Here is a 17,830-nt window from a genome sequence, read left to right on the forward strand (position 1 = left end):
ATCTCCCAACAAGTTCACGAAGACTATAAAAGTTGCTTGAAGACACTCTGCTAACTTTTCTGTTTGGTAAGAATCTGAGAATCGTTGGTAAATTTTAAGAAATAAACAACAAATATGACAAATGTTGCAAATATGTCACTTTACTAAAAATCCACTTTTAAGTTTTTCTAAAAAATCTATATACAAAACTCTTTAAAATTTAAGTAAAAAGTCAGTTTACAGCTTATTAAGACATAATAATGCTTGTAACTTGAGGAAATAAGGTTTTAAAAGAATCATATGGTGTAACATAAAGAGCAGCAGGATTTAAGATACGACATGAGGGGACGTTTTAATGCTCAGTGACTCCCAGTAACCCATTCACTGGTGCTGAAACTGCAGACTGTTGATGAACACCGTCTGCAGCTCGTTGATGTCGTCACTGGCCTCGATGGGGATGCTGTGCCTGCTTGGCGAGGTCGAAAGCCCCGCGGGCGAGTCGTACATCGGCCCGTAACCGGACTGGCTGACGTTGTCGTAGTAGGACTCCCCGCAGCCTCCCACCGCACCCTGCAAACGCTCGTAGACCTCCAGGCAGTGGTGCTGCGGGGACAGGCGGTTGTAGTCCTGGTTCTGGTGTTGCCCGTAATGAATGTGGAGGTGGTGTTCGGGCCCCGGGCTGTGACAGGGGCTGTGGGACGGACTGTGGGGCATCATGCACGTCTGCAGGCAGCTGTTTCGCCTCATGGCTCGGTGCAGGTCGAGCCGGGCGATCAGAGGCTTGCCGATGCTGACGCTCTTGGTCCAGTGGACGGTGTCCTGGTCCTCCATGGCCGTGAAGGTTCCCTGAAGGCACACAGTGAAGACCAGCTCCTCCTGTGGCGGGCAGGAAGGAAGAAAAGGTTTAACGTAGGACAAGAGGAGGGATATATTAAAATAACTTTTGCCTCTAAAATATTGCTTTTTTTTCTCTTTAAAACTGAATTTTTACCAAATATATTCTATAAAAGACAAAAGATCACAGAAAATATGTCAAATATACACAAATAATAGGAGGAGAAGTTGCTGCTAACTTTGTTAATTTTCACATTATTACAAAATGTTCCTGAATAGGCTGAAAAGAAACTACAAGCCTCTGTTGTTTTATGTCAGTGTGAGTTTTTACCTTGAGCTTCTGCAGGGAGCTCAGCCTGGTGTAGAGGCAGTGCTGCGGCAGGCTGCTGGACAGAAGGTAGATCCCCGTCTCTTCTGGAGTCTCTCTGTTCATCTCTTTAGGATCTACATCCAGGTCCTGCAGGAGGAAGAGGAGGAGTAGAAGACATTAACACACACACACTCACTATCAAAATAACTCATGCTCTCTGATGACCCATTAATGTAGCGTTAATGACACTGACCAGTGAGAAGTCGGTAACGTGAGCCTGGCAGATCAACATGTCCGCAGGCTTCTTAACGATGTGCGTGTAAATGACGAGCACGTTGGAGAACTCTGCAGCGAAGCCCAACTTGATCTGAGCGCCGCAGTCAAAGTCGAGACACATACTCTCAGGAAGCTCTGAAATAACAAACAAATACAACTGATTTTTCGTCTAATCAGCATAAAACCAGATCACAGGATGAGGATAGATTGAATAACATTTATATAACATATGTAAAGTGTTTATTAATGTACGGTATCTGTCAGCTATGAAGACATTTTATATTACTACAACTGTGTTTTCCTATATTGTTATTCATTATTGTTGTTATTAAACAGCAGTGCCCACAGGAGGAGTTATAGTTGCTGATAAATACATTAATAATTGCATTATAGTGTTTTATAAATGATTTATTAAAGGGTAAAATGCTTATAAATGCTGGAAGTTCTATTAGCTGATTTTTTCTTAATAATGTTTATTATTGTTTTAATTAGTGTGACCATTAGTGTGAATGTAATCTGCTCTCAGGTCTGTCTTACAAAAACAGATTTTGAATCTCCTGAAAACATAAAGCTTTTTTACTTTTTCATATTTTTACATATAAATAAATGTCCATTATATTCTGGTTCTTGTAAAACAAGCTCACACAATGCTGATTAAACCACATACACACATTGATCACCACCAGATAAACCTCTCTGTATTTCACTGTATAACAGAGATGTTGACCAGACTAAAGCAGGCTTTCACAACACTGACTGGACAAATTTTATGGAGGTGTCAAGTGAATGATTATGTAATGTTCCTGCTCCTTTAATTTAATTTTATATAGATATGTATGTTGAACCCCTTTTCTAACCTCTCCTAGACTTACTGTACCTGTCGCTCCTTTTATTGCTCTTATGAACACACTTAATTTCTCCCTAACTGTATAAAGTTCATAAATCTTGTATGGATGGCAGAAGAAGATGATATTATTTGTTACATAAATGTAGGTATTGCAATTTGCTGTCCAAAAATGAAAAATGTAGAAGGAAAAAAAAACAACCCAAGAAGAATCTAGCAAAATTGAAACATGTCAGTCAAAAAAGAAATAGTAATATTAACACAAATATACTCTAATAGCTGGGTCAATATTTACCAAAGGTTTTAGGAGATTTATGGTCCTGTTAGAGGAATCATAACAAATCTACCAGAAGCGATGTTATCTTCCTGCCCTCCAGCAACATGTGGCTTTTTATTTCTGCTTCGTGAGCAAATATTTATGAGCTGACGGGAAAGGAAAAGGTGATAATGTCATCGGGTCTTTCGTGCTGCATAGTCAGTAACAACAGAGACCAACAACAGTGTGTTAATGCGTGTGTGTGTGTGTGTGTGTGTGTGTGTGACAGAGTGTGAAATGTCAGGGTGCTCCATGTGCTTACTCAACATTAACGACAGTCAACATTTGACTAAGCGTGCCTTCCTGAGCCGCAGTAAGCAAATGGGTTTTTTTTATAGTGTCGTGATAACGCACGCTAAACAAATTTCTAAAAATTATAATAAGCCTCATGATCAAAACTCACCGTGAGCTTTTGCCCACTGGCGGCTGTGAGCGTGATCTGCGTTGTCCCCGGGCATGATGGGGTCGGTCAGAGCTCTCTTCTCTGACAGACTGCTGCGGATCTCCAGAGCCTGCTTCCCCTTTGTAGCATCGAACTGACCCATGTCTGGAAGTAAAAGTTAAAATTCACATGTGAGCATTTCAACATCAGCCTGTCTTCACTCCAACAGCAAAATATCCACACGTCTACATGAAGTCAAACCAAAAACATCTGCAACACTGCAAACATTTTGGAGCCTCACACTGTATAAGAACAATTCATTTTATCAACCCTGAGCGAATGTTAAAGACAAATGTTAATTAAAGCTAATTTTCCTTCATTCATCCTACATTTAAAAAGAAACTCCACCAGCCCCACAAGTATGCAGATAAAATTTTGTTGACAGTAACCAGGTTACATTGAGGAACGTTAACATGCACTAAGAGGCAGACAGGATGGAGCTCGCAGTGCAAAAATCTCTCACTTTATTTAACAGTTAATAAATAAGAATAATGATCTCTTTGCATCCAGATGCGTCTCTGTTCTTCCCCTGTCTGCAGTTATTATTCTGCATGTGTGTACTGGTAAAAAGCCGATTAGAAACCTTTTTATGTGTATACGCGGCAGAGAAATCTACCCGGGGGAAATCAGGTTTCTTTAATCTTTTACCACAATCACACAAACCAGGTTTCTCATTTACTGAAAACATAACCTGAAACACTTACAGAGACTCTAAAACAATTTAAAATCTTTATTATTAATTATCTCCTCACTTGATTTATTACTTCAGTCAAAAGTTTCCTAATGAGTTTACGGTCTCACACTAAATGCTTTACTCTCTGATGTATTTCATTTTAAATTGAACTGAACTGAATTATCTCCTCTTAGCAAATTTGACATATATGATGCTTCTATATTTTCTATTTCTTTACATACTGTGTTCCCGTTCCTCTCTTACCTTCAGCGACTCGGTCCAGCACCACAGTGATCTTCTCTTCATCGAGAAGTCTCTTCTTCAAAAACGTGACAAACACACCGTTGGTGAAGCCGCTGGAGCTCAGCTCAAAAGCCTCAGCGTCTTGGCACCTTAAGTGTGACACAAAAAATTAAAACTTTTTATATTCTTGAGGGAAAAAAAAGATAAATTGAGTTTTAAATGACAGTTGATATTTCAAACTCACGTAGCGTATCCAAAGACGATGTTGGCTGTGACCCTCAAGACGATGTTTGAAGCACTGTCATCATGAATATTCCTGAAAAATGAATAAATCCATAAAACTCTTTAGATGCAAATTAAGGCAATAAGCAGCTAACGACTCTATGATGGAGAGAAAGTAAATTGTTGGCAACTCCTGCATTCTTAAGTACAAAGTTTTAGAGCATTGGGAGTTAAATTGTGTTAAAGTTCCTGTTGCAAAATGATTCCAGCTGCACTCACTCTAAAAACATCTTACATAGAAGGAGAACGTCACTATCCTTCCTCTTGTGCTTTTCTGTTAGATGATTATTGTTTTTTTGGTAGCCTTACACGTCCTACTCATGGTGATGATTAACAAATTTTGGCTTGTGACCCCTCGTTGCAGGTGTCAGAAGTCTATGAGTTAAGAGTTGTCATGTCTAAACGTCACAGATGATCATTTGAATAAATGTTTAGAACCTGGAAAGATAAAAATATCCACAAAAAAGGAAAGAAAGCAAATAAAAATGTATATTGCAAAGCTTAGTTTCTCTTCTTTGCTCTCCTGTTACTCATGTTGCGACCCTTCAGATCTATGTTGTGACCCCCGGATTGGGAGTCACTGATCTACAGTATTAAGAAAAGCCTTCTTTCACCGACATGTATTTTAAACCTTTCTAAATCAGTTATCAAATTTGACAAATGTTATTTTATTTGAATCTTATGTTCACCTCTTCCTGCACATGTCCAGCAGAAACACATTGAGGCCCGTCTCCTTCTCCTGCATCAGTTTAAGGATGCTCTGCACACACAAACAGTTGGCTGACCGGTACGGGTTTGGTGCATCCACCGGCACCATGAAACTGTTGCCGTAGTTCTCATATCCGTGACCAGCGTAGTACAGCAGACCTAAAAGAGGGAAGTTAGCGTTTCAATGAGCTTAATGTCAGTTTCAGTCACTATTACATAAAACACACATCATGTTTTAGAATCCAAACGCACCGTAGACGCCTTTGTGAAGCAGCAACAGGAACTCGTCCACCGCGTTCCTCATCTCGGACTCCGTGAGGTCCAGCAGAGAAACCACCTTGAAGTTGAGCTGCCGCAGGAGGTTGGTGAGGTCGTACACGTCGACCATGGGGGCTTTGAGCTGCGGGTGGTTCTTGTAGGACAGGTTGCCCATCAGCAGAGCCACTTTGTCAGTCGCTAGGACGGGATAGGAAATAAGGAGAAAGCCACAATATTAAATTCAACCCACACACGTAAATATTCATCAAGGCTTCATCTCTTGGGACTAAAAAGTGACCCAGGCATGAAAAAAAGCAATTAAGATGAACGACTGCAGCAAAATCTACCAATTCAAGTGAGGAATGACTTTAAAATAGTTTGACTTTATTAAATTAAAGTGATTCTAAGTATGTGTGCTGCTTACTTTTATGTTTCCAGAAATGTAGAGAACATATCAGAATGAAATAGAAAGGTCCACTAAAAAGCCACCCAGACACCACATTTATATATTTATTCATTTGTCTGTCTAATGTAGTGCTGCAACTAACAATCATTTTCATTATTGATTAATCTGTCGGTTATTTTCTCGATTCATTGATCAATTGTTTGGTGAAAATGTCGATCACTGTTTCCCAAAGGCCAAGATAATGTGTTCAGATGTCTTGTTTTGTCTTGACCAGCAGTCCACAATCCAAAGATTTTTAGTCATAGAGGATTAAAGTAGCCAGAAAATATTCAAATAAGAGAAACTGGAATCTGTGACTTTGGACATTTTCTTTTCAGAAATGACTCAAAATGATGAATCAACTATCAAAATCTTAATATTAATTTAATATTCAGCAACTAATCAATGAATCGTTCAGTTCAGTTCACAAGAAAAACTTGCTACCATTGAAAGAACAAGAGGTGGAAAAAAAGAACAGAGACATTACAAAACAAGACAGTTGCCCTCGACTCGGTCATATTAAAAGGGAAACTCCGCTGATATTACACATCGAGGTCTTTCTGAGTGTCGACTCTTTTGTGGCTACGCTATTAAATAAATAAATAAAGATTACAAGTTTGAAACTGAACAAAATTTGGCGGCGATGTGAAGCTGGATAGGAGTGAGGTTACCAGATCTCTGTGACCTTATCTCTGCTTCATTAGCTGCTACTAGGACGACATGCAAATCTGTGCAGTCGAGAGAACACGGCGGCGTTGCATTGTGGGTAACGTAGGCCGCAGGGTTTTGACCAGGAAGGAGGAATGTGTGGAATGAAAACAGACCTTTTTGTCTGTATAAACTCACTGTGAGTCCGACTGTGTTATAACAGTGCAGTGAAAGGGCAGAGTTCATTATTATACACACACACACACACAGACACACAGACACACACACACACACACACACACACACACACACACACACACACACACACACACACACACTACACTTTATATATTACAACAAAATCCCCCTCAAAGAACAACACTTTGAATTACTCATTTGCAAACTGTGATGCAGACATGAGTAATTCAGGTTGCAAGTCATTTTATGTATGTCATTAACCGCTGCTTGATATCATATCATACATCAGCCCATGAACCCACATCTGCAATGTTCTATCTTTGGTGACACTGTGTGAGAAAGATGTTGATTCAAAATCTATCTGTAAACACTGACTCTACAATGGAAGTGATGTGTAGCTTGGTATTCTGTGTATGTGTCCTGTGTGGCTTTTGCTTTGTACTGTTTGTTATTGTGCTGTTAAATGTTTAAATACTGACCCACTGAGAGGGACTGCAGATGAAACTAACTCTGGTACAGTACATCAAATGGTAACATGTATATTTAACACTGTACATAATGCAAATAAACATTAATAAACACATTGCTATAATCTAACTTGAACTATTTCTGGGGGGGTTTCTGTCTGACTGCATTATCCTGTAACGTGTAGCTACTGATATCATGTGTTTCACAGAAGCTACAAGTTTCACATCTCACATTTTGGTGTCAATGTTGAGGTAGGAACTGATCAGATCAGTGCAAAGATATTTGTAACATGAGACACGACGTAAGACAGGTTGAATCATTTGCTCACATAAAGACATGTGTTGTAAAAAAAAAAAAAAAAAAAAAAAACTCACCATAAAGTTGGTCTGGGATACTATTTAGGAAGAAATCACCAGAACCTAAAATTGAAATATCATAGCAAAAATGTCACAAAAGGGTCATAAAACAAATAAAATACATATTCAAAAATATCTATAAACACCTGCTAAGTAGAATTAAACTCACCTCCAATAGCGTAAACATCATCTAGGAATAAAAAATACAAACACGTCAGTATCACATCACCGGTTTACATACGTCAATGTTAGAAATATCTTCCAACTGATTAGTAGAAAGGGTGAAAGTCAGCCCTATGTTATTTTATTGTAGAATTTCATGCATTTAAAAGGATGAGGCTAGATTTATTCTAGATTTGTCTTATTGCAAATAATCTCCATTAAAACCCCCGAAACCAACAATGTGTTTGTCTCTTTTGCTTAGAACTTTCCAACTTCCCCAACCTGTCTGCGGCGCTTGATCATGAGACTATTTGTTCCTATTGAAAATGTCAATCTTTTAACACGTGTCAGGGAGGCACAGTTTAGTTACTTAGTTTAGACGCTGTAGTTTTAAGTAAATGTTACTCAAGCAGTGGGAAACAGAGTATTTACTGGGGAATATTTCAGCTGTGGATTAATACTGATATGATGCATCAGTGAGTTTTTAACAGCAGCAGGACAGTAAACTACAGTAGTTGTTGTTAATGGAAGTGAGGGAACATGTTCCCAGTGCAATGACCCAACTAGTGGGTGTGTTTTTAGTAGATCTATGGCACAGAGTAAATAGTTTGGGCTTATCAGGAGCAGTTCATTGTTGAGTTTGGTCTTTTAATGAGATTTATTGACAATGAGACAAATATAGAATCATTAAAAAAAAAAAGAAATCATGCACATGAGACCTGAAGATTAAACCCTGTTAGCCTTGTGCTGGTTAGTGTTCACATGATAATCTGATTTATGACCCATATGCAATGACAGGAGCAATTTTAAGGTTTGCATGCAGTTAATTGCTGTGAATTGCCTTTTAGTAAACCATGCACCCGTCCTTCCAACTCTACCTTCAGAGCACTCCATTGCCCCTGAAATCTGGACAGATATCTGTGGTGCTTTTAGTCAAGAACAGAGGCAAACAGTCACTTTGACATAATGGCAAGTTGAACTGATTTTACTGGACTGTAATGAGAGACCTTATCATTGTGATGAAGTGTGACATACCGATCAAAATGTTAACTTCGTTGGTCCACATCCTTTCAGTGCTGCTGCTGATCTCACAGCGATACCTGCCGTGATGATCCTGCATCACGTGAGGAATCTGAAATACACAAATTCTAGTAAGATGGCTTAATGATTACTTACTTAACGATTTAGTGCACTGCAAAGTTAAACTCTAATGTCTTGTAACCTATTAGCCGCCAGTTAAGCCCGCCTTGTAATGTTTGACAACTACAAACTTAAATCATCAAACAACCGCTCCGCACCGTGAATTTTCTCTTTGTGGCGTTGGGGATCGAGACTCCATTTTTGTGCCACTGGTAGCGAGGAATCGGTCGCCCCATGGCTCCGCACTCCAGCTGCAGGGTTTCCCCGACATGCAGCCGCTGGGACTGAGGCTGGATCACCACCTTCAGCCGACCCTCTAAGGAATGATGATAACTCTGGCCTGATGGTTTTTTAGAGAGGAGACATCATTCAAAGATTATCAACTTCATCTAGTTAAACATAAACAAGTTCAGGTTATCCTTGATGGAAAGAGAAGAAGAAGAAGAAATTCCCACAGGAGTCACTTATTCTAAAACATACACACGTCCTCTCCCCCAGTTTATGCAAGCACCTCTAAAATAAGTAAAATAACAAAAGTGATTCAAATGATAAGAGAAAAAAAATAACAAATGCACACAGATGACATATATGTGCTGGAGCAGCTCACCGTACGACGTGGCGACATTCAGGACGTCCACCTGAGCCCACTGACTGAATTCAAAGGTGTCTCCGCTGTTGACCCTGCAGATGTAAAAGCCAGCGTCCTTCGGATGGACTGGACTTATCACCAGGTCAGGGGAAAAGCTGTTCGGCACCTGGAGTTGGACACATTTGAAATAGATACTGAAAAGAAACAAAGCAAATCTGCACCTGCAAATCTATTTTTTATTTTCAGTAATGTATCACAAAAAAGGTTGACAGGGTTTCCAAGCATGATTGTCTCAAGGCTTTTCAGAGCTACCAAAAACATAATTCAGGGGAAAGTAATTAAAATAAATAATGTATCTATGTTAAAAGGTCAAATTTAAAGATACAGAATGCTAGTAAATAATGCACCATTCTGCAAAAATCCATAAAAGTCAAAGTCTGGTTTTAGGTAAATAAAAAGGAAAAGCATGTACAGTATATACACTCACCGAGCACTTTATTAGGAACACCTGTACAATATAATTCAATCCAATACAACGGCTCTGCCATAAATTACTAATTTTAAAACTCATATTTCTGCTGATATTCAGATATAAATTAAGTCATATATATTCACAAAGTACTGAAGGTTAAGTTTATTTTATATTTTGGCTCCTAAAACCGTTAAAAACGTAAAAGTTGATGCTGCAGGGTTGCTTCTGATTGGACACAGATATTATCTAGCAACCAATTTACATTTTACTAAAATGTTTAATAGTTAAGACATTCATTACATTTTAACAGTACAATCTAAAACCTCATTTAGTAATTCAACAGTTTGAAACCAGCAAGTAGACGCAATCTTGGTGATGGATTTACGAACAGCTGGTGTAAACCAGTCATTTCACACTGCAGTTAAATGCAGGAACACATAAAAGGAAACCTAAAAAATGTCATATTGATTTTTCTCTTACGTTTAGTTTATTTTAGGTCTCGCTCTTCAGTGCAGCAGCTGAATGTTTAAACCTGACTGACTTGTTTGCATACAGTGATTAGCTGTGAAACCAATATCCCTAATGTCAACAAAAATCTTGGGAAAAAGATCTGCCAGAGGAAGGCAGGTGAGGTTTATTATAGAGATGTAGGGTGATATCCACATGTTTTGGTATCACCCAATAAAGGCTTTAAAATTAAATATTGGCGTCGGCCCAAAATGAACATTACTGCTGATATGACAGGCCGATAAGATGATGCTGGTGGATGTTATCATGAAGTCAGGTATTTAAAAAGCAGTGAAATGAAGGCACTCAGAGGATTTTTACCCCTATATTGTTTACATGTGTAAACAGCTGGATGCATGTTTGGGGATGTAGGTGCAGGGAGAACACAAAAAGCTAATGTTTCTCCCTGCTGGTCCTGCATAATGTAGCTTTGAATTTGGTCCCTCTGACTGATATATTAATATATTTGACATTATTAGAGTAAACTACGTCTATTTCTGTTTTTCAGTTGGCTTTAAGTGAACATTTTTAAATCCAGGATAAAAGCGTTTCTCTTTTCATGTGCTTATGATTGAGCTCTTTTAAAGCACTTTAAATTTGAATCTTTCATTTGGACTATGTATGTATGTATTTTATCCTCTATTTTAGTCTAGCTTTTTATTTTCTCTTTCTTTTTCTGTACTTTTTAAAATTATAACTGGGTTCTTTTTTTAAATGTTATGTTTTAATGTTTACAATTTCTACTATAATTTTTTTATGCCTCCAATTTTTACTGTTAAATGTTTTTTTTTAATATAAAGCACATCTAGTTGCCCCTGGATATGACATGCGCTATATAAATAAAGTTAAATGTCTTTAACTTCTGTACAGTTGTGCAACACTTACTTTCACGTGTTCTCTTTATTGCTGTGTTTTGCAACTTGTAAAGTAGGTCAAATGTGCCCGTATTTTCTCACAGACAGGGATCGTCCAACTCTGTTAAGGAAGAGCTGTGAAACTGACAGTTTTGTTTGAAGATTTTACATAAAAATAAATACCATATCTTTTACCTGTAACCTAAATTTAAGTATTTTTATTTATTTATTTAGCCCAATGAATGTGTAAGCTACATTTTGAAAAGCACTGTATTCTATGTCTGCATGTATGAGTGGGACATCACAATAAGAGCAGGCATAATAATATATTATGATAATATGTTCCAATACAGATCAGTCTTGATTTTTTCTGCAATTAGGTGGAAAAAAATATGTTCCATCGGCATGAGCATCTGAAATCAGCCAAAATTACTTAGATAATATCAGCATTTTGGATGTCAGTAAAAATCCAATATCATGCATGTTTTTGATCTTGAACCAAGCTACTTTTAATAGACAAATATGTAGAACAGAGCCAGGAAAACATAAAACGAGAACTCAAAAAGCTACACTATTATAGTTCTTAGAAGGGGTCATCATGAGGCATCTGGGCCAAGGATATTGAGTAGGGCTGATAAATACAATTTCAGCCCAAACTGGTAATTTAACTGCAGTTTGTTTGACCTGTTTTACTTGTAAAAAAAATCCCTTCTCCTGTGCCAAGTGACACTGTCTGAGTTTCATACAAAGATCGTAGCTCACCTCATCCTTTGTCTTGAACCACTGGTACTGTATTGGAGATTTTCCCACGGCATGGCAGCTGAGGCGCAGATTGTGGCCAGATATAAGAGCCACTGACTGGGGCTGGATGAGGATCTGCAAGGCTGAACATTCAGGAGACTTTCAGCTTGAATTCACACTTAGTCCAACATTGTTCCTCAGAATTTATGCTGTTTATATCCGGGCTGCAGCTAATGTATATGTATGCATATAGAAATATGACGCCACTACAAGAACTCCTTCTATGTGTAAGGACATTGCAGCAACGGACAATTATGATTTATATATATATATATATATATATATATATATATATATATACACACATACATATATGCATATATACATACACACATACATATATGCATATATACATATACTAGGGCTGTGCAATTAATCGAAAAATAATCGAAACCAACATTTAGAAACTCTAATCAATTAAACTAGACATTAACCACAGTGTCACACATTAAAACATCATTATTTTCACTCCCTAAAGATACTCATGTGTGAGGGCAGCAGTGTAAAATACAAAACAAAAGAAACTGTGAAAATACATCATTGCTCATCAAGGGTGGAGATAATCGTTCATCGTAATCGAGGTTAAAAGTTTAATTAATTGTGATTTTGATTTTTGCCATAATCATCCAACCCTAATATATACATATGTATATATATTTAATTCACCGGGATCTGAGAACTGTATTTCGTCCTTTCATGTACCTACATGGCTGGATGACAAATACATCCTTCAATCCTTGAATTTGGAAGCTGAAACCAGCAAATGTTTCACATTTTCCATTGTAACGTAAAACAAATGTCCTAATATGTTATATTCATTAATCAAAATAGCTGCCAATTCATTTTCTATTGATCATCTTGACTAATTGTTGCAGCTGTAGATTATATTCATGTGTCAAAGACAAATATTTTCTACGTAAAGCTGACATTTAATGCTACAAATAACACCCATTCAAGTAGGTTTAAAAGGGATTTTAGTACCTAAAAAGTGTTAAAATGCAGTTTCAGTAGTATACCATCACACAGAGAACACAATTCTGGAGCAAACACACACTAATTATATATTTCCTCTTGAAGCCTACAGGAAATGACAAGCTTATATAGTATGACAATGAGTGTAGACTGTCCTGATAATGTCACGCAAAGTGTTGAAGTGAGTCATAAACTCCCTTATATTATTATGTTTGACAACATGATAACAGGCTTGGGGGCACTTTCACTGTACCTGATTGTTTGAGGCACTGCAGGGCCTCTGAGTTACCCAGAGTTTGGAGGTAGTCATACAGGTGGCCTGTGGTGCAGCCTCGATCTCCCATCAGCCTCAGCAGCATGCGGCTCGGGCTGCCCTCCAGCTCCAGCACCCTGAGAGAGCACATCTCCATGTCGTCTGAGCTGCAGGACACATTGACAGCAAGACATATTTCAAATATGAGAATGTTTTATTCTTTTAGTGTGTTGAATGAATTTGACATACAGTACAATGCTGTAATACACTTATATAGGCCTACAACACATAAAGAAAAAGACAGATAAGCACAAGTTTGGACACACCTTCTCATTCAAATAAAGGGAAGGTGTGTCCTAAATTTCCACTGCTATTGTAGTTATTATATTTTTTTTCTTACCTACTTGATTTAAGTGATACTAAGATTATCTAGATCAAATCACAGCTGAATACTGCATACTGTCACATGAATATCACATTCATATTGCAGTGAATACAACACAACATAAAACTATAGAGACGCTATAAGTTTGTTTGAAGCACAACATTTTTGTGATTTGTGTACAGCTTATATTAAATCACTTCAGCCTACTGTACCTGACTTTGAACCGCCTGTCATTGGAGACTATCTCTCCAAATTTTCGCCATCCTTTACTTTCGGATTTGTCCAACACCTCACAGAGTTTCTTTACGACCGGCTCCTTCAACAAGCTGATCTTCAAGGACCGGTCCAGACAGTCCGACATTGCAGCCAAAGAGAGAGGTAGAAAACGTTTATCATCAAACGTGTTTCTTTCCCCGTTTAGTTCAAGACAAAAAAGATTCTACTTCCTGGAAGAAATGTTAAGCGCGATACCACACACCTACTGTGCTGTCTTGGTTTTGGTTTCCCCCCCCGCGCAGTTGAGTTGGAGGCTGTTTCTACCAAAGATCGTCTATGCATCAAGATGACTCACTGCAGGTTTACATTTTCTGAGTAGTGTTATGTTTGTGAACTGGCTATAGGATTCCACGCATTGCCACATTGATCTGAGAATAAATAATCATACATTTTATTTGAAGGCGCCTCTCTTGGGCACTCGAGGACACCGTACAATTAATAAACAAAACAGTAAATAAGAAACAAAACAGATAAAAGATAGTGTAGTACAGACGAAACGGAGTAAGGTGAGGTTGTGCAGTTCATGTTAAGGTGCGTATGCAAGTCTGAATTAGTGACTTTTAGACATGATTTGAAGAGAAGGAGCGAGTCCATGTTCCCATGGTGACGAGACGGGCGGCAGGGACAGAGAGGCGGATGGAGGAGGCAGATCTGCGTCCTCTCTTCCGTTGCAATGGAGATCACAAACAGCAGGTAGAGAGTCATCCAGGGTCCGCGGAATCCCCACAAAAACAATAAAATAAAATGTCAAAAACAAAACAACGTTAAAACACGGATGGAGAAGTTGTGGGGGAAAACGGCACTCTCAAAATTCCTTGACATCGATAACAAATGTACCTTTTGTAAAACTGAACCTGAAAGTGTAACTCACTTTCATGGTTGCTCATATAGCAGTACATTTTTGAAAGAACTTGAGAGCTATATATTGTGCAAAACAACACATAAAATAAACATTGAAGGGAAGAGAACATTATTATTTATTTCGAATTCAAAGAATGAAAATGATGTACTATTGTCAATCTATTTTATTAGGAAAACTTCACATCCATAAATGTAATTTTATTAGTTGATTATTATTTTAAGTCTCTTCAGTTAATTACAAATAATAAATGTATATCAATGATGGATATCCATTCAGAGGTTTTCAACCAATAACTGTCACAAATACAATTTTCATTTTATATGGAAGATTATGAAGTCTGTCACACCAGGGTTTTGTTTTTGTTTTTTCTGCTTTTTCTTTCCTTTGTCTCTCATGTATTACTGTTAATGACCCTTGTGTTATATGCTTTCACATGACTGTAGACCATGTTGTTGCTATTGCACAAACTGTGAACTGGAATGACAGATCTTTTGTTTGTACATTGCAAACTTGCAATAAAGTTTTAGATATAATAATAATAATAATATTAATAATAATATATATATATATATATATATATATATATATATATATATATATATATATTTTTTAAAGGGAAAAAAAGCACCAGCGTCCTCTCCCCTCTTCCATTGCCACAGAGATCTCAAAACACTGCAGGTAATTAAACTGTCAGAGTCCACACAAAAACAATATAATTGCCAAAAAAAAAGGCTGTTGGCAAGCGACAATAGTAAAGTTGACATTTTATACTATTGTAAACTGTAAAAAAACAAAAAACAAAAAAAAAACAATCCCTAGCTCGAAAAGATAATCTATTGTTTCAGTGGTATGCCGCTGCTGACCTACTGTCATGTGTCAACTTTTGACAGCTTGCCCATCCTGTTGCACTGACAGCTACCTGTTTTTACTTTCCCTTATAATGTTACTGGAGGCAATAGTTTTCCCAGGATGGCGAAGTCATGACCCGCCCAACTCTGTCTCTCTGGTTTACCGTGATACTTTTACCCTAATCCTGACCAATCTCACTCCTCATTGCCTAAACCTAACCAGAGCGTTAGACAGAACCATAGACTGTATAAAAGAAACAGAACATCTATCTATCTAGCTGCTCTTTTACAGAGTGCCACTTTACTCTGTTCTATCGCTCTGAACCTAACCAATGAAGGCAACCTGTACCAGCCAATCAAAGCAGAGTAGGGCGCCATCCTGGGGAAAAAAATGGGCTTACCTGAAAAAAGAGTTGTCTAATCTTTTGTGGTAATTGCATCGGCTAGCTTGGTACAGTTAGCACGGCGAGCGTTAACGATTATCTACCAGACCCGATTAAACAACTCTGACAAAATCTACACAGCCAAACCTTGAAAAAAACCTAGTTAAACAGTTTTACGTATATTTTATTACTTTGCTGTAACTACCGACTGTGTCAATTTAAATTATGCAATAAACAACTGCTTGACCGTTAGCCGTTATTGCTAGCTAGCTGTCAGTAAATAGCATCGTAAAATATCTTGTTTTGCGTCCAAAATCTTTCAAACAATTATCAATATAGTTTTGTCAATCGATAAATGCTTGCAGCTCTAATTTGTTTGTTTGTATAAAAAATAGTTTAAGTGTATTTTATTGCTCTTTGGTAACTAACTTAGCTGCTATGTTAATTTAAATAAGCAAACTAAATTACCTGACCGTTAGCAGTCAATGCTAGCTAACTGTCAGAAAAAAAGTCATAAATCATGAAAAATGTCAATGGCGATGTCTTCAAATGTCTTGTTTTGTCTGATAAACAGTACGGAATCTTTAAACATTTTTTTTAAAGCATAACCAAGTAACCAGTATCCAACTTCGCTACTGTGTTAATTTAAATATGTAATAAACAACTGGCTGACGTGAAAGCTAGTTAGCTAACGTTAAATACACTGATGGTCGTCTCCATCTTTTCTTCTTTTGTTTTGCTTATAGCAGATGGGGAGCGATATTTTGTTGGTAGTATGCCAAACGTGGTAGTGGTAGTCTGAAAATACTTAGGAGTCACTCAGTCCACGCTGTAAGGAAGATGGACTCATGCCTCAGGGAACCATCTTGCGCCGCCTGTGATCTCTGGCTCGAAGCTCAGGTGTGTGCAGGTCCTGACGTCATCACTCCCCTCCCCTTTCATTCCACAAATACACACCATACCTGAGTTGTCAGACACATCGCTTGCAGGGTGGGAGAAGGTCGGATGTGAACTGGATAAGTTTGAGGAAGAGGACAACTTTCTCCCTCTCTCAGTGTTTGTTTCAACATCAGTTTAAATGTAGATCACGTACAAAGTCGCGAAGGTCCACACCTGTCCTTAATTGATGAGCTAGGTAAGTAAACACCATATATACATATATATATATATATATACTTTTCTGTGTCATATAAAATTATTTCACTGTCATTACAGCTGTTGGTATAAATATATCTAAACTCATATATGTTTAGGTTTTTGTATTGTAGCTTTTTTTTTTTTAACTTTATTAACTGGTTATGTGCACTGGCAGGTATGTGAACAGGGAGCAGCCACAACTTGAAAACCTAGTTGTACAATGAAATGCAGTCCAGTGGAATAATATGCATTGAGCAGATTTCCTATCCTTGTTTTACTTACTTACGAAGAAGAAGAATCAGTTTTATTCGCCAAGTAGCAATTATATTATAATTTAATTAAATTCTGGTCCAGATATCATAAAACAAGCATATCAGTGTAAGAAAGAGAGACCTATTCTGTGTAGTAGGGTAAATTATGTATTTGAATATTGACATGATAAAAACAGCAAAAAACTCAATATAATAACTTACCATTTAATGTTCAGTTTCTATTAAAAAGATGTGTTTATCTGGGGTTTTGGCTAATTTAGCTTGGCTCTATGATTGGATTAGGTTTAAGTTAAAGATTTTTCCATTATTTTGTCCAGCGTTACAGAAACTCCGTATCGAATCACAGTAACTTTTTAAAATCATATAAATTATTCAAACTGAATCATGTACACAGGAAATGGCAGTTTAAAGCCTTTTATAGGATGAGGATCTTTCCTTATACACGTATAGAGTATAGACTGTGCTAGCCCAAGCTATATCGTAGTATATTAAAAGGTATGACATGAAGTAATACCAAAATAATGATGTACAGCAGTTTTCAGCATGAATTTTACTCATAATTATTGTACATTTTTTTCTATTTTCGAACAAATCATTTTTTTGATATAGGCAGGATTTTTGATTTAGGTTGTTTTTC

At 37.5% G+C, this 17,830-nt stretch overlaps 1 protein-coding gene across 1 annotated transcript; it reads right to left on the reverse strand.

Annotated features, from left to right (window-relative positions):
- Positions 1–233: 233 nt before the first annotated feature.
- malt1 (MALT paracaspase 1) lies at positions 234–13,845 on the reverse strand. The gene is given in 17 exon segments (XM_053325898.1): positions 234–855; positions 1,145–1,270; positions 1,377–1,534; positions 2,963–3,106; positions 3,939–4,066; positions 4,162–4,233; positions 4,889–5,066; positions 5,160–5,363; positions 7,299–7,343; positions 7,450–7,470; positions 8,321–8,430; positions 8,474–8,574; positions 8,741–8,922; positions 9,190–9,337; positions 11,767–11,888; positions 13,031–13,197; positions 13,628–13,845. Coding segments are annotated over 17 exon segments (2,550 nt in total). The 5' UTR covers positions 13,777–13,845; the 3' UTR covers positions 234–360.
- Positions 13,846–17,830: the final 3,985 nt, after the last annotated feature.

This window comes from Scomber japonicus, chromosome 9 (assembly GCF_027409825.1).
Source record: "Scomber japonicus isolate fScoJap1 chromosome 9, fScoJap1.pri, whole genome shotgun sequence".
NCBI lineage: Eukaryota > Metazoa > Chordata > Actinopteri > Scombriformes > Scombridae > Scomber > Scomber japonicus.